The 21,229-nt window shown below is 36.3% G+C and overlaps 1 protein-coding gene across 2 annotated transcripts; it reads left to right on the top strand.

Moving 5' to 3' along the window:
- Positions 1-25: 25 nt before the first annotated feature.
- Positions 26-20,939, top strand: LIPI (lipase I). 2 transcript variants are annotated; one of them, XM_004938348.4, is made up of 10 exons: positions 26-171; positions 7,964-8,340; positions 9,593-9,701; positions 10,506-10,607; positions 11,918-12,007; positions 13,152-13,319; positions 14,826-14,918; positions 17,367-17,478; positions 17,839-18,012; positions 20,619-20,939. In XM_004938348.4, exons 1-10 carry the CDS (start codon positions 144-146, stop codon positions 20,704-20,706), a joined length of 1,341 nt encoding a protein of 446 aa, XP_004938405.1. In that variant the 5' UTR covers positions 26-143; the 3' UTR covers positions 20,707-20,939. The 2 variants fall into 2 exon arrangements, with proteins under 2 accessions (XP_004938405.1, XP_416675.2); XM_416675.7 differs by lacking the exon at positions 26-171 and adding an exon at positions 4,585-4,805.
- Positions 20,940-21,229: the final 290 nt, after the last annotated feature.

Here is a 21,229-nt window from a genome sequence, read left to right as displayed (position 1 = left end):
GCCCTGCTGCCGTAAAGGGCTGCATGACAGCACGTCGCTAGGCAACGGGATCCGCGCCCTGCAGAAATAGACCTAAAAAGCTCCTCCTGACCTCTTGTGGGGTCGGTGGGTACTGCAGATGCTGCGCCGGGACCGAGGAGCAAATGCCCCGAAACCCTTTAAAGCCCTCAGGTATCTAGTCATCAACACGATAAAGTGCTCTGATAGTTACTAACAAAACATGATTGCTACCTTTGATGTTAGGCTTGCACTCTAACCCACTGTCACCTAGGATCATAGAATCATTTGAGTTGGAAGGGACCTTTTAAGGTCACCTAGTCCAACTGCCCTGCAATGAGCAGGAACACCCACAGCTACATCAGGTTGCTCAGAGCACCTCCAACCTGGCCTTGGGTGTCCCACAGATGGGACATCTGCTACCTCTCAGGGCAACCTGCTCCAGTGTCTCGCCACCTGTATTGTAGAAAACTTCTTCCTTATATCCGGTTTAAATATTCCTCGTTTCAGTTTGAAACCATTTCCCCATGTTTTATCATATCTTATTCCTGCCAAAGAGATTGTCCCATTCTTTCTTACAGTCCCCCTCTAAATACAGAAACACCTCAGATCTCCCCAGAGCCATCTCTTTTCCAGGCTGAACAGCCCCAGCTCTCAGCCTGTCCTCCCAGGAGAGGTGTTCCATCCCTTGCAACCATCCTTTTTGTGGTCCTCCTCTGGACACCCTTCAACAGATCCATGTCTCTCCTGTATTCAGTACTCCACATCTGCTCACAGTACTCCAGGCGAGGCCCCACCAGTGCAGAGCAGAGGGCAGGATCACCTCCATCAACCTTCTAGCCACGCTTCTTTTGATGCAGCCCAGGAAGCAGTTGACTTTCTGGTCTGCAAGGGCACATTGCTGGCTCATGTCCAGCTTGCCATCTACCAGTACCCCCAGGTCCTTACCTGATTGCTACAATCAGCTTTCAAGCATGTACACACATACAGCAATATAGCATTCAAGTACGTATTTTTAAAAGTGGGATTTCTTTTCTCTTTCTTTCTTTCTTTCTTTCTTTCTTTCTTTCTTTCTTTCTTTCTTTCTTTCTTTCTTTCTTTCTTTCTTTCTTTCTTTCTTTCTTTCTTTCTTTCTTTCTTTCCTTCCTTCCTTCCTTCCTTCCTTCCTTCCTTCCTTCCTTCCTTCCTTCCTTCCTTCCTTCCTTCCTTCCTTCCTTCCTTCCTTCCTTCCTTCCTTCCTTTCTTTCTTTTCTTCCTTTCTTTCTTTTCTTCCTTTCTTTCCTTCCTTCCTTCCTTCCTTCCTTCCTTCCTTCCTTCCTTCCTTCCTTCCTTCCTTCCTTCCTTCCTTCCTTCCTTCCTTCCTTCCTTCCTTCCTTCCTTCCTTCCTTCCTTCCTTCCTTCCTTCCTTCCTTCCTTCCTTCCTTCCTTCCTTCCTTCCTTCCTTCCTTCCTTCCTTCCTTCCTTCCTTCCTTCCTTCCTTCCTTCCTTCCTTTCTTTCTTTCTTTCTTTCTTTCTTTCTTTCTTTCTTTCTTTCTTTTTCCAAAGGAGTACATTTCCAGAGGTCATCTTGATGACAGCAGTATAAGAAATCTTTTCAGTGAGTTTATTCTTTTCTCAAGCTTAGACTGTGTGCTTTGCCTCAATACCATTAATTTCTCATGAAGTTTCTGTTACTGACCTGTTAGGTCTCAGCTAATAACTAGTTACAAACCACATGTTTTCCTTCTATCTGTTTAGAAAGGGGTTATCCATTTACAGGTATTACAAGCCTTAGTGTAGAACCAGTAATGAGATTAAAATTTCTTCCAGACAGTCTATTTTTTTTTTCCCTTTGTAATCTTTAGAGGGCTTTTAAAAAAAGAAGTTTGATTTCATCTTGCCTAGGAGGAAGTAGCACTCAAAAGCTTGTGGGTAGAGGAGGGTCAGTATTTGTTCCAAAGAAGTTCACAAGAGAAATCAGAATTCTTATAAGAATATTTTCCAAGATTAGGACATTCTTGAGTAGAAGGGGAAATACACGTGACTGCAGATCAGGATATTGCAATTTACATGAGAATTTGATCTTAATTTTGAAAGCCATGCCAGGATTCTGCAATATTTTTGGCTGTTATTTTATCATCATCTTGGGGGGAGGGAACTGAAGTCTAAGAGTGCTATTTTCTTATCTGTAGATCTATCAGTCTTGCACTGCAATAAAATGAAGTTTTTAAGTATTTTTTAACATGAATACTTGGCAAGTCTTTTGAGGTTTTGTAATAGCTGACGGACTGTGGGCTCTACCAAATGCACCACAGTTCATTCAGGGGAGAATACCTTTACATTTCTGACCTCTTGGGACACAAGCAGAGTACTTATGAGACAGTGCAGTGATCCTTAAGTGGTTTGCACAAGCCACTTCAGAAGCAGATAACTAAGAATTCTAATGCAAGAAGAATGTAACCCAAGAAAAGCATCGTACAGAATATGCAGTGAAGAGGCATGAGTAACATCTGAACTTCAAGGCTCTCACATCCTTTTTGAACTTGTTATCTGAAGCTCACTGTTCTCTTGTGGGATTTATGATAGTTGGGTGCCAGTGGAAGCCACTATGTAAACAGTAGTTCAGATTTATGAATTTCCAAGTGGCGTGAATGTCACTGTTGGTGAACAAAATTCCCCTTTCATGTGACAGTGGTCTGTCCCACAAGTACTAGTTCAACAAGGTGATTAATACTGCAACATTTTTTGAGTGTTCATTTGGTGCTGAAAACATTTTCAGATCTCGATTTCTGAGGACTTGAAATTTTAATTTCTTTTTCATGAGTTGCTGTATTAATGTAGGTGATATATTATAGATTCTATCAACATAGGCAAAGTACTTAACATACATTTTAGCTGGGCGTGTTGGTTTTTACCTTAGAAGGATCTTAATTTTTTTTTTTTTTACCCTGTTCATATGTAAAAGAGCAAAGTATAGGTATATGTAAAGGTGCATATATAAGATTTTCTTCTAAGATCAGTGACAGGTTATTGCGTAAATACAGCAGATCATAGAATCATAGAATAACTTAAGTTGAAGGGGACCTTAAAGATCATTGAGTTCCAGCCCCCCTGCTGTGGGCAGGATTGCCAACCAATAAATCAGGCTTGCCCATGATTCTATCCAACCTGACCTTGAATGCCTCCAGAGATGGGTCATCCACAGCCCCTTTGGGCAGCCTGTGCCAGTGCCTCACCACTCTCTGAGTAAAGAATTTTTTCCTAACTTCTAACCTAAAATTCCCCTCTTTTATCTTAAAGCCATTCTTCCCTGTCCTATCACCATCAGGCTATGTAGAAACAGTTTTCATCCTGCTTATAAGCTCCATTTTAGTACTGGAAGGTGGCAATGAGGTCTCCCTGGAGCCTTCTTTTGGCCATTCTAAACAAGCCCAACTCCCTCAACCTTTGTTCATAGGAGAGGTACTCTGGCCTTTTGATCATCTTCCTGGACCCGCTCCAACAGCTCTGCTTCTTTCCTGTACTGGGGGCCCCAGGCCTGGATGCAGTACTCCTGGTGGGGTGTTACAAGGGCAGATTAGAGGGGGAAAATCACCTCCCAGCTGTGCTGGCCACCCCTCTTTTGATGTTTTCCTAGAGCTCATTACTGGTTCCAGTGTCAAATGTTTTCAGTGGCGGTCATATGTAGGCTGCCTAACTGTTGTTTGCTTGTGTTCACTAAGATTTTCTTATAACATTCATCTATATTAAAAAGAGCCAACCATACCCTGGGGGGCATTAGGCTCTGAATTGCTAGCCATTTGAGGTAAGGGACTGTCCCACTCTGCACTGTGCTGGTGGAGGTTGAATATTAGGAAAAGGTTCTTAATGGAGAGGGTGGTTTGGCACTGGAGCAGGCTCCCCAGAGTTGCAGTCATGGCACCAAACTTTCTGGTGTTCAAGTGTTTAGGGGAGCTTTTATAAGGGAAATTGATTTTTTACACAGTAAGATAGGATAGAGGACAAGGGGGAATAGTTTTAAACTAAGAGAGGGGAGATTAAAATTAGATATTAGGAGTAATTTTTTTTACTCGGAGAGTGATGAGGCACTGGAACAGGTTGTCCAGAGAAACTGTGGATGCCCCATCCCTGGAGGTGCTCAAGACCAGGTTGGATGGGGTGCTGGGCAGCCTGAGCTGGTGGGTGTGGTCCCACATTCTATATTTCTATAATTCTATGATTCTTTTAGTTGAAATTGATTATCCTTGTAGGTCCTTTCCAACTCAGAATAGTCTGTGATTTTATGGTTATTTTCAAGTTCTTATAGAAAAATTCTTCTGTCATCCCAATGACTTTTTGTGGCAAGTTTCTTTTACCCAGCTCACTGTTCCTAATTACAAGTGAGGGTCACTTGAAAAAAGCAGATGTGGTGAGCATTTAATGTGGTGTACACCTAGTCACTCTGCTTCCCAAGCTCCATGGGTGTAATGGAGTTGTCAGTAATATGTAACGTCAATTGCTTACGTGTCAACCTGGTGATAACCAAAGAGAGAGGGAAATAGATTAAAAAAATAGTCCCAACTCTGAATGCCCAGAAACCACCCTACCTTCTGAAGTCATCCAATAGGAGGAGTCATGAATTGCAGAAGTTTGAATACAGTTTTACTTTCTGCTTCCTAATCTACATGTCACCTACTTCATCATTAGCATTCAGTTAAGTTAAAAATCTAGCATGCTATAAGGAAGCACTTAGCTTGTCACTTGTTTCAGGATGTTACATAGTACTTTTCTCCGTCTCTGCATGTTAAAATTGTGTTTCTTCATCTGTTTTGTGTACTGGGTGGAATCAGGTAAGAACTATTATCTTATTGTCTGTGATATGGACTCATGGCTCTATTAAGGCATAGAAAACTAATATTTCTTTATTTAAGTTGGCCAAAAGACTAAATCCTGTGTACTGTGCCTAATGAAGCAGAGGGTTGGTAAAGAGAACTTGATCACTTTGAAACTGAGCCAAAGGTTCTCATTTTAAAGTAAATAGAACAAAGTCTGATACTTTATCTCTCGCTGTACTTTGTGCAGAGAAACTCTCAGGTATGTGCGCCTTGTATAGAGGTAATCGTAAACTAGTTCTAGCATATTAAAGTAAGTTTGGAATTTATTGGCAATTTCCTATGTTGACAGCTTTTCAAGTTAAGTGTTATATTTTAAATAGTAAAATTTAGTTACGGAAAGGCAGTGTAAACTTAAGACACTTATGATGGCTACAAACATACATAGGAAAGTTGATATTGTATTCTAACTGAATTAAACTGCATATTTAACTGCCCAACCCCTGTTTGTATTTTCTCGCTCTACAGAAAAGTGTATTTGAGTACTCCCACAAATGTGCACAAAGGGCAGCTGGGTATTGCTTCCAGATGTCAAAGACAAAGAGACATTTGAAAAACGTCCCCTTAATGATTCATTACGAAACAATTTAAAACAGTAAATCTGCATGTTTATGTATAGTACTTACCTAATTCACAGTTATCTTTTTTTTCTCTACTCACTTTTCACATGATGATTCTGCTCCCATTTCTAAGCCATAAGTAAATGAGTTTTATTCTGTTTGATGTTTCTCAGTGAGTAAAAATAGGTTTCATCAGGTAAAATGCATTCCTTGGGTAGTTTTCTCCTTTACATGGACCAGACTGCATCTCTGTTGTATCTCAGTGTCATTCAATTAATTTAGAAGAAATGAACTATTATTTTTGCCAACCAAACAATGCGATAAGAAATCAAAACATTTAGAGTGATATGAAGGAACTTGTCAATGTTTACAATACCTTATTAGAATTCTTTTGTATGTTAGAAATGTAGGAGTGACATTGTAAGGATCAGGGACTGAGCTTGAATTTAGGAATATTAGGAAAAAAATCAAATAATTTCATGCGGTACCTATGAATCTGAATATCAAAACTGTAACAAGGTACCTGTTCTTTTATTATGTAGTTTGTATGTGATGCCTGTGTGTTTGAATTTCTAGTTTTGTCATCACGCATTATTGTATGAAAACTAGACATTAAGTGTGAAATGTTCTTTTAGCATTTCAAAATCATATCAGTTGTATGACATTTTGCCAGGTTCTTGAATACCACTTCCACTAAATTCAAGACAACTGAACAGTTCTTGTTTTCAGAATTTTTCTGAGGTAAATTTCCACAATGAATTTAAGTTGCCTTCCTGTATCAGTAGTTTGTAAATAACCCGTCTTGTAATCACAATGAAAGTTATTTAAATTATTCAATGTCTAATTAAGAGAACTGTGATATTAGTTTTGAAATATGGGCAATTTTAACATTTTTCAGACACTATTCTTACAGGTATTGTCATTTATTATAAGGTAATGATGGACACAAAACTATTGTCTTGTCAGTGTGAGACAGGAAGTTTCAGGCCATTTCTAAAATGCTGTAACTTGAATTCCATTCATGTTTGCAAATATCCATTATTTTTTCTGATGTTCATTCCAGTGGTGACTGCTGAAGTCATTGTAGACATTTGGTTTATCCTAGAGGTGATTGGTCTAGTTTCCTCAGATAGCATTATTTTAGGAACTAAGTTTTCTTAAATTAATGTTTCGTAAGTTAGTATTATTAGTGTTCACACTGCATCTTTACTACATCTTAAGTTCAGCAGTTAAGTTCTGCAAAAGTTGCTTGGCTTTTAGATCTCCACTATGATATCAAATATATTTTTCAGATACCTTGTAACCCCTTGTGCTTGCATCCTTTGCAAGACTTTATAAACTGTAGGGGGTTCTCTGTCTGAGAAGATGTGCAAATTTAGTGGATTTGATTGCATGCTGGTAAGAGAAGAGCTAGAACTGCCTTCTCCATAACTGAAAATTACTGAGAAAATCATGTTACTTTTTTTTTTTTTTTTTTTTTAAGGATCTGAGTAGGCCCTATTCCTCTTCCTAGTTTTGCTTTCTAGAATTTGACTGACTCTTGTTTCATAGAATGGGTAATGGCAAGAATATTGACATGGCTGCCATTAAATGTCAAATAAAAGCTTTATGTAAAGTAGCCCACTAGAGGTCCAGAGACTGGCCCAAATTTATTTGCTTATAAAATGGCTAAAAGTATAGAGTCTGGAGTGATCATACAGAAGAATTATGACAGGCAAAGGAGTTGTGCCCAGAATCCTGAAGCCACTTTCCACACAGTATTACCTCAAAAGCCAAAGGTTCTTTTTTAACTCTTTATGGATTGACACTGATATATACACAGGAAAAACCAGAAATCTTTGTAAACTCTTTCAGAAATCTCCATCCTTATTTTGGTCCTGACTTATCTAAAGCTTAACCTCTTTTACCACAATTGTCTGAGTATACAAATGCTAAACACTACTTGTTTTCTTATGACCTCTACATGCAATGACCTTACAGCTTCTGATTTTTTTCAGATCCAGAACAGTGTCCTTTGTTTCTTTTTTTGTTGGTAGTGGTGTCCTTGTGGTGGTCCATAATTAGAGAAGGATGCTGGATCATTTTCTACTGTCAGACAACTGTTTCTTGTTGATAGATTAGCCAATAAGATGTAAGAATTAGGAACTTTCACACCCCTGGCTGAAAAGAGGAAGAAAAAAACACAGCAGTCTTCCTGTTTATAAAACACACACTGGTTATGATACAGGAAGAACCTACATTTGATGGTTAAGCAAATGATTTTATTGACACTAGCTGCTAATTTGTAATTTAAAACAATTATGGTTCAGAAATAATTAGAAAGATTGGTTTCATATTTGTTTGAAAGAACATAGTGATATCTGCAAAGTAAATAGTTTAACTGTGGTTCTTTGACATTCAGTACTCATTCTGGCACCTCATTCCAAAGACCTGTAGTGAATACAATGCGGGTTCTTCACTTTTAGTGGGTGAATGTAGAAAAGAAAGTGGTGATATTTCATGTGGTATGACTCTCCAAATTACTCTCTAATATTTTGATTTTTATTTTTTTTCCAGATGAGGAGGAAAAATGTCCTGAATTTACAGATCTTAATATAGGCTATGCTTTGTCTGGAACAGAACTTCAAGTCCAGCTACTGCTATACACAAGGGAAAATCAAAATTGTTCTGAGAGACTCATTGAACATAATGTTACTGCATCTAAATATCTTAATACCTCCAAGAAAACTGTCTTTGTTATTCATGGCTACAGACCAACAGGGTCTCAACCAGCATGGCTAGATGAAATGAAGAAGCTCTTATTGTCTTCTGAGGATATTAATCTCATTATAGTTGATTGGAATCGTGGTGCTACAACTGTGATTTATACAACTGCTGTTGACAACTGCAGAAAAGTTGCAGAAATACTGAAGAACTATGTTGACCAGATGCTGGTAAGGCTTAGAGCTCTATCTGTCTGAATAAGTTTAAATAGCATAGTTTGTGTGAAAATATTTGAAATATAGTTATGTCTAAAGAGGAGCACAATCAGCAATATTAAGTGATGTTTCTTTAACAAAGTCTTTACTAACTTTGCATGCAATTTTTATTTCCCCTGCCTTCTCATTTCTCTTTCACTGAATATATGTATGAGAGTGCACCTCATTCCTTTAGCCAGCTGCAATTTTTAGGTCTTCTGGAAACAGAGAAATCACCAGTGGGAAGGTACAATGAGGGCTATTCAAGTAATATGCAACAATAAAACATTGCAAAGCATCACACATTTTTACCATTAATAAAATACTGTAATTAAGGATTTTAAATGGAAAATCACTAACTAATATAAACATTTGTCTCAAAGTTACATATATTTCTGGATTCCAGAGGTAGTTGATGAAACAACTGTGGTTCCAGTGTTCTTCAATGGGCCTTAATTTATATCTGTAATCAAATGAATGAAAAAATCTTATAGCATCTTTTAAAGCTATCTGTTCCATACTTGCAAGCTGCTGAAAGGTCTGTGGTAATTCATTTTGAGACGCTTTAAAATTTCAAATTCTACTTGTCATCCCATCATTTTGCAGATATTCTAACAGGTTTATAGACACTATTGCAGAGTCCTTCAGTAGAATGTGGATTTTAGTAGTTTTCTTTCTTTCTTTCTTTCTTCCTTTCTTTCTTTTTTTTTTTTTTTTTTTGGAGGGGTCTGGTGGTTGGGTGGGGGGAGTAGTTTTTTAATTAAGTACTGCTTTCCTTGGGGAATGGCCATGTTAAGCCTTTCCTACAAGTGTACATCTGGCACCATTATTTGCCTGAGCTTTGTTAATGGTATTGTATTTTTAATCTATTTTACTGGAAAGATAAAGCAGAAGGTATTTTCCCTCTAATTCATAGTTTTAGTTCATCTTTCTTGTATCTGGTTAATGCCTTCCTCTTCTGTCTCCGTGCTCTCCTTCTCCAAATAAGCTGGTGTGGCTGTTTGGAAGAAGTGTGACTCAAACTTCCTTTCTACATTCTTATAGTCATTTCATAGTTACTACATTATATAATTAGTATAGAATTTTAACTGAAACAAAGTTTGTAATTTCCATTTGTTTTTAAAGTTACAGAGTTGGACATAGAGTATCAACAAAATGCAATCATTAAATCAGTTTCCTGATGTCTAGTTAACTGTGCATGTGTTTTTTTTCTATTGTTTTCTCATAGTCAGCTGGAGCTTCTCTTGACTCTATGTATATGATTGGTGTTAGTCTTGGGGCTCATATTGCTGGTTTTGTTGGACAGAAGTATAAAGGCAAACTTGGCAGAATTACAGGTAACACTTTTATTCCTGAGACATGTATTCTAATGTACTTTGCTTGGTTGTCATAGTTGTGGATCAAATAGATGCTAGTATTGAAATAATGACAAATAAGTACTGATTATTTAAAAACATATGATAAGGAAAATGCATCTATTATATAAGTTAAAAAAATTCTTCCTTGAGGACATAAGTTACAGTTTTAATTTCCCAATTTGTTCACTTTTAGTTTCCCAAATGAAAACTGAATGCTACATCCAAATGCCACTTAAGTGATATGCTGAGTTTCTGCATAGTTGATGGAGTCTAAGATTTCCAAAGCTCCTTCAGGTGAAAATGTGATCAAAAGCTAGTATTTCACTTATTTTCCTATAACAACTGTTATTAATTCCAACACTAACCTGTGAAATGATTGAGGCTTGGTTGAAGTTGTCTCCATCCAAGCTATCTCCATCTTGAGTTCTGGTGGCAAAAGTAGTTACATTTCACTTTTTATTCTTATGAAATATATGATAGGAATGATATTTTCTGCAGGAAAATTTGATTTGATCCTTAATACAGTTTGCTTATAGTTCTGGAGAATGAGGAGATGAGCACAACTTACTAGGAGAGAGAGAAATTCAAATATCTGGGTTGATTAGTCTTGTTCTAGGAACTCATGCTTTGCTTAGCACGTAGAAGACTGGAAACTTTTTTTTTTCTTATTATTATTACCCCTAGAAAAATGTGTGAATCAATAATAAACAATGCTCTAATGTCAGTAGTGAGTATAATTTTAGACATATTAGGATGTGTAATGCTAGCATTATTTTCATGTAGGTCTTGATCCAGCGGGCCCTTTATTCACTAGAGTACTACCAGAGGACAGATTGGATCGTACTGACGCACAATTCGTTGATGTAATTCATACGGATTCTGATGGTAACTTTACTATTTCAACTTGAGGAAAGGCAGGAAAGGGAAAGGGAATGGATAAGCTGTTTTGGGAACATCCATATAGTGTTGCAGTAGTTTTGTGTTATTGTGTGGATTGCTGGGCTGTTGATTCCTGACAACATGTATACTGTTAAAGTCTCTTGTATGCTATTATGCCTGTTTCTCAAGTAAATGAAACTCATCTTCACTGATGAATTAAGCAATCATGACCTGCTATTGTGTGGTTTAGTTTCATAACTGAACCTGAAAATGTTGGAATAACTCTCATTTCCAACAGCTAACTAAAGGCACATGTAGATAACCTTAGATACGTGAGTCCATTGAATGCCATGCAAGTGTAGTCATTTATGTCTTGTTTGTTACAGTATATGCCTTCTGAATAAAAACAAAAAAAGAACTTTGCACATTGAATAAAACACACATATTGCATTAATTTACGATACTATTCTTTGCAAAATAGTTTAGCATGAGCATCCTTTTACTGTGATAGAGTGTATGAACCTGAATGTTGAAATTAAGTCATTATCACTGAATTAAAGTCTGTTCTCAGAAAACCAGTCTCAGTTCTATCACTGCACAGATCTACTGCTTAAAATTCAAAATGGAATCTCATTACTGCAAGGATGTACTCTACTTCATCTATACAATAATCTGGTTTCGTTTTCTTCCCATAAAGGGAAGTAAACCTTTCAAATCTACCACAATTGTCACAAATTTCTTATCAGTTTCTTTAATGACACTAATGCATAGCATCTTACTATACAAACTCATATATGAAGTTGTAAAATAACAATTTTTGTAATGCTCCCATTAAGTGAATAAGGAAGCTAAAAAGAAAGATAGGTCAAATTGAGCTAAATCTCTCTCTCATGGGACAGGAGAAGTTTGGATTTTTCTACTCTGGTGCATTGTTTATATTAGTGTAGTTCAGAATCCAATCTCGTACAAAAAATGGGAAAACCTACTCAGTTGTACATTGGTAAAGAATTTTTGTTGCTATAGAACACCTGAATTTCATAAGTATCTTTGTGCAAATATGTAATATCTACAGTACTGCAGAGTTGCTTCTGTTCTATCCATTTTATCTTGCTTAGTAAGAGTCAATAAGAGTGAATAACTTCTTTTAAAAGGAGGACAAAGTCATGAACTTCAGCTCAAGATGAATCTCATTAAAAGAAAAAAAAACAATATATTTCAAATGTTTTCTTTAAAACCTCCATATTATTTTGTAATGCAATCAGATAATAAATTGTTCACTGGATAATTCTGCATGTTTTAATTTGTGATGTTTGTAGCACTAGGTTTGAAGAAACCTTTAGGAAGCATTGATTTCTATCCAAATGGAGGAATGGATCAGCCTGGTTGTCCACCAACTCTATTCAGTGGTAAATAAAAGTTTGTTCAATTAGAGGGAAATGTCTTCAAGATCAAATAAGAAAAGGTTAACCTGAATTCAATGGACACTGCACATACTCAATAGTATGGGGTCTGAGAGCACTGTATGCTTACTTTTTCCTTTCCCATTCACATTCAGCAAATGAGAAATAATATAGATATTGGTGTGTTTTTTTTGTTTTGTTTTGTTTTTGTTAAAGAACTTCCCATAAGCATACATATTCCATTGTATCTTTCTTATTGTATATATAATCTGCATGTAATTATCATTATATTCCTGTGTTCATATGTTGCCAGGTATGAGGGAAGATGTTGTGGGGGAAGATGTGACTGGTTTGGACAGAGTTACCTGCATATGACATGTAAAGCAAGGGTTTCAGGTCTTTACTATGTGTCTTAGGTTCCACCTGGTTGGCAAAGATGTCCTAGGTTTTAGCAGGACTTTTATACTCATCAAGAAGAAAGCACTTTACTGCATGATTTTTTCCTGCAGAATTGTGCCTCCATAAATCTGAAGAAAAGTTGCTATCTTTTTTATTTACTCATTTTTGGTATATGTAGGAATGTCCATGTTTCTATTACAAATCTGCATACTACTGGTATGAGTTAGAGCTGCTTCAAAAGTACAGCACTTGGGTGCCTGTGGATATGGTACAATCCTTTAAGAGAGATCATCTTTATTCACACATTTCTGCTTTGCTAGGAGGGAAAGGATTTTATTACACAAAAACCTGGATGGAAGAACTTCTGAAGTACTACTCACAGTAGCTTTTCTACCTAAATGTTACACATAGCCAATTGACCATAAGACGAAATGCAACGCAGGCTTGTGCTTGATAATAAAGTTTTGACAATTTGATAGAGTGTAGTGGACGGACTGTTTCTTGCATATAAAGTCCTGCAGATTTTTTTCTTCATACCAGTAATATTCAAAAGAGTCCAATTTCTTCTTGTTGTGTTTGTGTATCCATTTTTTTTTATTTTTTTTTTATGTTTGGAGGTCAAGTAAACAGGAATAAAGTCATGGCTGACAAAGAATGACTTAGTTAAATTGAAAACCTGGTTAATATCTTTTCTTTCCTGAAGAAAAATGATGATATATTACATGTATATTTTATTTTTTCTTTCCTGAAGGTCTTCACTATTTTAAATGTGACCATCAAAGATCTGTCTTCCTCTTCTTATCATCTTTGAAAAGGAGTTGCAACATAACAGCATACCCTTGTGCCTCCTACTCAGAGTACAAGAAAGGAAAATGTGTTGATTGTGAAGTTTTCCAACCAATGTCCTGTCCAGTACTGGGTAAGAATTACTCTGTCTGCTTTGGGATGGGCGAGATTTTCCAAGGAATTCAGACTTGCTCTTTCTGGGCTTTCTCCAGAGATCTGTAGAATATTATTAAGGAATCAACAGGATTGGTTGAGTACAGAGCTGCATACTGTTTTAAACTGTTTAATGTTTTAAGGCTTCTTCTTCACAGTTATCTCTGTTAGAGTACTGAATGTTCCTAATCTTTATCAGGCTTTCTAGCCTGAAATGGATTCAGAATGCATTTTCTCTCTACAGAGAAACTGCTTCTACTTAGTCCATCATGTTTGGCTTTCATAATGTGCTACCATTCCTAGAGTACCTGTGGTTTTTCTGTGAGAGTAATAATGTTTATACCAACTTCATGGAGTCTCTGGCTCTTCTCTATTAATCAAATTCTTATTTGTAGAGGCTTTACTTGTTTGGAGCTTTATTACTTTTAGAGAAGATCTAGAGACAGTTTGAAAGCAGCTACAGTAACGTGAGCATTTGCTAGATGGCAGCGCAGGATTTTCACTAGAATTATATTTTTAGAATATTTAAGTAGAAGTTAACTTTCAATTCATACTTTGTCTTCTTCACATCCTTAAATACATATACTAGATCAAGTCTGAAGAGAAAGCACTGACATATCTGTATCCTACTTTATAACAAGAACCAGCTATTACAGTACTTTATAGTAGGACAAGATGACTTGAGTACTTCCCCAGAATGGTATTAGCCATTTTTGATGCAAGTTGACAGAATTCCTGAGCTGGAGAAGGAGAAATATCTGACCAATCAGCTGACATCTTTTTTTTTTTTTTTTTTTTTTTTTAAATACCCATAAAACTGGTGAGGAAATGGCAGGTTGCTGCATCTGGGAACTGGGTAGAAAAACAGCATCCTTTTTACACAGGCTTTTCCACTTGCTGTCTTGCAGTGACTTCTGCAGCCTAAAACTAGCCCTCACTGTCTATTCTAGTTAAATAAATGAGAAAGACAAAATGGCATCAGCTATTTTAGAAACAAGGACTATTATCAAGACCCAAAACCAGAAAGCAAATTGCATAAAATGAAAATGCATTGCATCCAAGAGCTTAGGTGGTGTAATACATGTCTAATATTTTATTAGAGAATACCCACAATTATAGACTAGAGGGTTTAAAAATGCTTACTTTAATGACTCAAGAAAGAAAGGAACAATTTTTACTAAATCTGAACCTGTTCTGCACCTTTTTAGGTTTATTTTTTATTACTTCTGTAGGGTTTTATAAACACCATTTTTTTGAACTTAGACTAAATAGATTCGAACTATTGGATTCTGATAATTTTAGTAATACTACTGTATGAGAAATCTGAAATACATATGTTACATTCTGTTATACTTTGGGGATTCCTGTATTTTCCAAGTCAATTACTTTCTAATACAATGTTTTAGAAAGTTAAAGCCAAATCTGTCACTTTTGTGTGTCATATTGCTAAATATCTGAAATAAAATATTTAAACTTTCAATTTCAGGTTATTATGCTGACAGCTGGAAAAAACAGTTAATTCTCAGGAATTCACCAATGATGGCTTATTTTGATACTTCAGATAAAGACCCATTCTGCAGTGAGTAACTGAACACACATGCATACACTTATATACACATATACACAGCAAACTTGTCATGAAGTGTTATGGCTGTCATTTGTTAGATGATTTGAAGTGAATGCACATTAAGAGTAGAAAGGTATTGTTCACTGCAGTATGAAAGGGTGGAATATACCATGAGCTAAGCATAAGTTTGCAGTATAGGGGAAGGAGAAGAGTGATTATGGCAGACAAGTTAGCAATATGTTAACTGAGAAAGAAATATGACTTTAAAAGTAATGAGATGTAATGTCAGAGGAATTAGGAAGCCAAAAAAAATGAGAATCAAGTGACAGTGAAAAAACTGGACTTAGTGAACCTGCCTAGATGGAATAATTCCTGTCATTTTCAGAGAGCAAAACCCTAGTGCTGTGGTTGGAGGAAGAAATACTTGTATGCTCCTCCCTAGCAAGGGGATTGTCCCAAAGTGAACTAAAGCTACTCCTGCTTTTAAAGTTCTGGATCTCCAGGTGAGGAAAACAGTGGAGGGAAAACCTAGCTAACTTTATTAGGGTTATGCTACATGGAAATGAACACTCATGGCATGGGGTTTGGCTAGAACAGTTTAGATATTTACATCTTGATCTAGAGGGCTAAATTCTCATATAATTTGTGTTTTTTATCAAGAGATTTTACACTCTTCTTCTAATTGATCATGTTACAAGTTCTTTGATTTCGGTTATGAGGATGAGCTTAGATGGAATTCAAGTGAAATCAAATTCTCCTATTAGCTTTTTTCATAATCTTGGCAAGTTTTGTGACCAGAGATTGAATATTTCTTGATACTATGGTAATTGTGCTTACTTGCATCACTATTTTTTCCAAAAGGCTTGGGAGAGGTTAATGAAGGTGCAATAGATACTACATAACAAAGGGTAGGGTAATTGGTACAGCTGACTGACAAAAAAAAGTTGGTGTGCAGTGAAAAAGACTTGGATAACAAAGCACAAGGTACAAACTTCAGTTTGCTTACATATATGCATTCAGTGGTGGCAGGTGGAGGATGAAGAACAGAAGTGCCCTTTGCACACGCTAGAGCCTTCCCAATCCTTCTTCACTAAACTACCCAAGTCAAATCTTCTCCCACTGGCCCTTCCTGGCCCACAGAAGAAAATAATTCCTCTTCCCAGTGAACTTTCTGCTGAATGTGTACACTTGCTAACAGCACTCCTCTATGCTCTCAAGGCTGAATGGGCCACTAGGCCTCCTTGCTTCTCCCAGAGAAAAATATGGCTTTTCTTTGCTTTCACAATTGTTGAAGTCTGGGCATTTATCAGAAATCCACCTAGGGAGAATCCTGATTCTTCATGGTGGAAAGAACATAACAGAATAAAAAGGATTACAAATCAGGATTACAGTAGTCTGGAACAAGGGTGACAGAAGAGAGAAAACGGTAGTACTTCCAAACGTAGGAGATATATGGAAAGGAATAAGAAGTGTTGTAATGACAGCATAAGTTTTAGAGAAAATATGCAGAGTCATAAATAAAAATAAGTCTAATAAACTGGTCTGAAAAAGAGGGAATTTATTAACTAAGCCTTATTAGAATTCTTAGGTGTTTAAAAACATGAGAAAATAGAAATAAACAAGAGTCTGTAAACTAAGCTAATACTGTAAAGAGGACAAGCTTTTCATTCAAGGTGGGGCTTGGTCTTTTAGGAGAGAATGTTAAAGACCAACATCAAATAGAAAAGACAGAAAAGTTTGAATTGGCTTCCTTACTTAGTAAAGCTGTATCTCCTCTGAATAGCTATAACACAATTACAGTATGAGAGGTGGCTGCAGAACTGCAGTAGAAGGCCAGTTCAGAGTTTCCTAATGTGTGGCAGAACAGATCAGGTGCATGCTGTCCTCCAGAGCAATGTCTCTCTTCAGCAGTTGCATCCTGACTAGTCTGCTCACCTAGCTAACCTCCCACTTTGCCAATCCATAAAGCTTGCATGTATGCTGTTCCTCCCTCTTCCCTGCCAATGAACCTCTTCTATTTTCTGGACACTTCACTTTTGTAGGTAATGTGGTAGTTTCATCACATTATTAACTCAAACATCTCCACTTTGCCAAGCTTACCAAGAACTGAAGGTGCCACTTAGGACTTAATTTTGCTTTGTTTCCTTAGGCAGGTCAAGCTCTTCATGTTAACTCTGATGGCAGTTTTTTCCTTATCCAAATCCTTTCCATGTAAAAATCGGAAGAAATGAAGAAATTACACATGAATTACACAGAACTCCAGGCAGCCATTTGGAAGAAGTTTTGTGTGTTTTGTTTTGTTTTTTTTTAATAGCCTTTTTATTCTGATTTGAGCTGGTATCTTGGAAGTAAAGGATCACTATCACTATCCAGTAAATACTTTTGGCAGAGTGCTAATAGCAGTCGTATACTGTTGAGGTTCATTCCTTGAATTTTATTATTTCCTATTTCTTTTTGCAGTGTACAACTATTTACTGGATATCACTACTTGGAATAAAAGCATTAGAAGAGGTTTCATTAAAGTTAAAATAACAGATTATGCTGGAAATACAGTAGAGTCACAGGTGAATAGGTACGTCATGATTTGTCTCTGAATCTTTTGTTATCTCTTTTCCAAACTAATTTCCTGAGTTTCCTAATCCCTGCTTCAGACTTATTAGCCTAAGTCTGAAGTTATCATCAAGTTGTTAACTGTTGGCCACAGCTCCTTTTCCTGGATGTGATATGGCTCAGTGTCAGAGGACACTCCTCATACTGAAACGATCCTCTCTCCCTTTACAAATTATGCCCCTGAATTCAGTTCTTGGTGTCTTTGTTCTGAATGCTCTCAGTTGATCCATCTTGCAAGACTCCTGCTCTTACTAATAATTATTAATAATAATGAATATTTCTTAGATTAAAAAACCTGACTGGAAATGATATTTTTCCTTAGTGAAGTGACGACATTTCAGCAATATAAAAGAGTCAAAATATTAACTGGATTTTACCAGGATTTTGAGAAAATATCCAAAATTTCATTGACCTTTTCTACGAAGACTTTAGTAGGCCAGAAATACAAGCTTAAGATTCTTCAGATGAGACTGAAAGCTCTTAATAATCCAGAAAGGTAAGTGTCACGTATCAAAGTTGTGTATCAGCCAGACTGCTCAGGATGTTTCCTCAGAAATTTGTACTTGCCTCTATTGATCTTTTTATATTGATTCATAAAGGCATGAGTATCCTTCTAATCATCTCTCAATTTCATCATATGGAAGAAGTGTTCTGTACATCAATGTTTAGTGCACAGCATCCTCAGTTTGTATCTCTTGAGCCTGTAAAAGTCATGCATGTTCCTTACCACAGCAGGCTGTTGCTGCTTTCAGGTCTGAGGGAGCTCTCAAGGACCACTTATGTAGGCTGGCCTGACTCAAATCAGCAGAGACTGCATGGTGAAGTTCTCTTCCTGAAGATGAATTTTATGAAGCACTTTTCTGATTTTAATGATGTGTCTGCACACAGCTTTTCACATTCAGATATGGAATGGAGCACTTTAGATACTTTGATGACTGGAATAAGTTTTTAGTCTTGTGACTGATGGTAAAGATCCTCCAAGATCAAAACATACACTCTGTGCTTTCCTGCACTTAAAATGAAATAATCAGTGTTTATTATACTGAGTGCTGTTACTATTCTTTCATTATTTATTTATGTGTTGAAATATTTTAGCAGCATTACTGTACATTCATTTTTTTACGTCTCAAAGCTACCTGTACCACAGCATTAGCAATTACGTTTTTAATTTTCAACTTGTGATAACAGTGTGTTACAAACAGTAGTTAAGAAATGCATCGGAGTAGCAGCATTACTGTGTTTTAGAGTTATTACGTATATCTCTTCATACAAACGGCAGATTCAACAAAGTACAAATTTAAAATAAAATCTGCACAATGAGTGTTAGGAAAAGTTTCTTTACTATGAGCGTACTTAGACATTAGAACAAGCTTCCTACGGAGATGGTCGATGCCCCACAGATGTCACTGTTCAAGAGGTATTTGAACAATGCCCTCAGTAATATGCTTTAACTTCTGGTTAGCTCTGAAATGATCAGGCATTGGGCTTGATGACTTTTGAAGGTCCCTTCCAATGTCCCCTTCCCTTCCAATCTTCCTTTCCCTACCAGTCTTCCCATCTTCCCTTCCCAAATAACTAATGAATGAGAATATTCTTTCTTATTTATACTTACTTATATCCTACTTACAGTGAATATTCCATTTTGGTTTTGAGTTTTCATGCCTGTTAGTCTGATTCTTGTTAGTTTTAAAGTAAGATGCACTTGGTTTAATAGAAGATCCCCTAAAATCCTCTTGGAGCTTTATCAGATGGCAGTCACATAGGCACATTAGATGTTTTAAGATAACGATGGAAAGAAGTGTGTTGAATCAGCATGTGAAGGTAATTTAAATGCAGATGTTACATCACCATTGGTTAGTATAATTACATAATTGCTCAATGTAATTGTGACTACCTATATTTACCTTATTTAGTTACATGTAATTACACCAATTACTTGAATACAGGATAATCAACTAGAAACTACTTTAAAATATTTAAATTATTCACATAACAAAATAGTAGGTGAAAAACAGGAACACATGCAGAGATAAAAGACAATAGGAGTCTCATTCTCCTCTGATTTGGGTTGATAGTGAATGGTGGGATATCACTGAAAATTGTTTACTGACCCATTATTTGCAGAGATGGTGTGTAAATGTGGGAGTGCCAAGGAATACATATAATTTTCAGACTCTTTTTCTAATTTCTAAGATAAATCGTTCTGGCTCACACATAAAAACAGAAAGCTTTTGCAACTTGTGTGTGTCCAGGTGTCAGTTCTCACTAAAACCTTTTGAATCTGTCAGTCAGGTTAAACTCAATTGACAGAGAAGGTGAATGTCTCAAAAATACTTATTCCAGCCACTCTGTTTTTTTTTTTTTTTTTCTTTTAACAAAAGCAAGAACAGGTATAATAAAAAAGATGACCTTATTAATATCTCTACTGAACAAAAGAGTGGACAAGCCCTTGCTTTTCAGTAGATGTCAGAGAAGCCACACGGAGTGAAAGTTTGAGTGCCTCACTTCCCAAAAAATATTTGTGTTTTATTCTTTCTTTGGAGAACCAAACCTACTCACCACATTCCCATTCCTTGTACTTGATAATGACAAACTTAGATGGATTTCACTTCAAATGAGATACAGTATGTTGGAAACTATGTTTTTATTCCTAGCATTCATCAACGTCTAAGTACTGTATCGCTTGTGATTAGATAGAATCCTTCCCAAATGACCTCTTTTGGAGAACAGGCTATGCAAACATACTTGGCTATTGTGTTGCAATTGTGCTGAAATGCATCATTGTAAGCTGAAATTAAACTCAAGTTTATCAACTTTATAATTTTAATTTTAGCAGCTTTCAGTTTAGACTAATATGAGACTCTTCATACTTATGCTACTATGCTTCATCTATCTGATGTTCCGGTTGTGTACAGTCTGGCAAACCTATGCTAGTGATGTATAACACAGGGTATAAGCTTAGACAAGAAGACATTTTTTGTTGTCCTGAGTACCATCTCTGAGAGGTGGTAAATATTGGAATTGTAATTCAGATACTAAAAGATTTTTCAATTAATTTTAAAATTTCTGTTATGCATATTTTTTCTGTTTCTACTTTCATAGGCTACAGCTGTGCAGATATGATTTTGTACTGATGGAGAACACTGAACTGACCTTCAAACCTATCCCCTGCCCAGAGAGGAGTACTTGAAGAGAGAGAGCTTCTACTAACATAATTTCTCTCATGGCAATGACATTTTGATTCTTCCTCAGGATAAAGACTACAACAAGAAGGAAATGAGATAAGCTAGATTTATTTTCAAGAATCTATGTGGTAATATGCATTACTTCCTTTGAGTGCCTTAGGGTGAAATTCACTGAAATGTTCAGATACCTCTGTATTTTGGAAATTTTAATAAAATAAATGTATCATGGTAAAGAACATACAATGATCTATTAGTTATTATTTGTTAGCAGTGAGACAACTACTGAATTAAAGATGAATTATCTGCATAATCTTGGCACATTATTAATCAAGTCATACATATATTTAATTATTTATTATTTTTAATGGACTTTACATTGAAACATAATTATCTGTCCACTAAGTGAATTTAATATACTGTACATGTGATCTACAGATCTAATATACAGCAGTTTTGCTGTGCTATGTTCACTGGATAAATTAATCCACATTTTCTCATTGTTTAATATCTCAGTCTCATAGAACTGGA

The sequence above is a fragment of the Gallus gallus genome, chromosome 1 (genome assembly GCF_016699485.2).
Source record: "Gallus gallus isolate bGalGal1 chromosome 1, bGalGal1.mat.broiler.GRCg7b, whole genome shotgun sequence".
Classification (NCBI taxonomy): domain Eukaryota; kingdom Metazoa; phylum Chordata; class Aves; order Galliformes; family Phasianidae; genus Gallus; species Gallus gallus.
This window is presented reverse-complemented; position numbering and strand designations above follow the sequence as displayed.

Coding starts and splice junctions, on each gene's coding strand:
- LIPI (XM_416675.7), top strand. CDS start 4,727: ATGTTACATAGTACTTTTCTCCGTCTCTGCATGTTAAAATTGTGTTTC. Junction 9,702..10,505: donor CAAACTTGGCAGAATTACAG/GTAACACTTTTA, acceptor ATTTTCATGTAG/GTCTTGATCCAGCGGGCCCT. Junction 17,479..17,838: donor GTAGAGTCACAGGTGAATAG/GTACGTCATGAT, acceptor ATTTTTCCTTAG/TGAAGTGACGACATTTCAGC.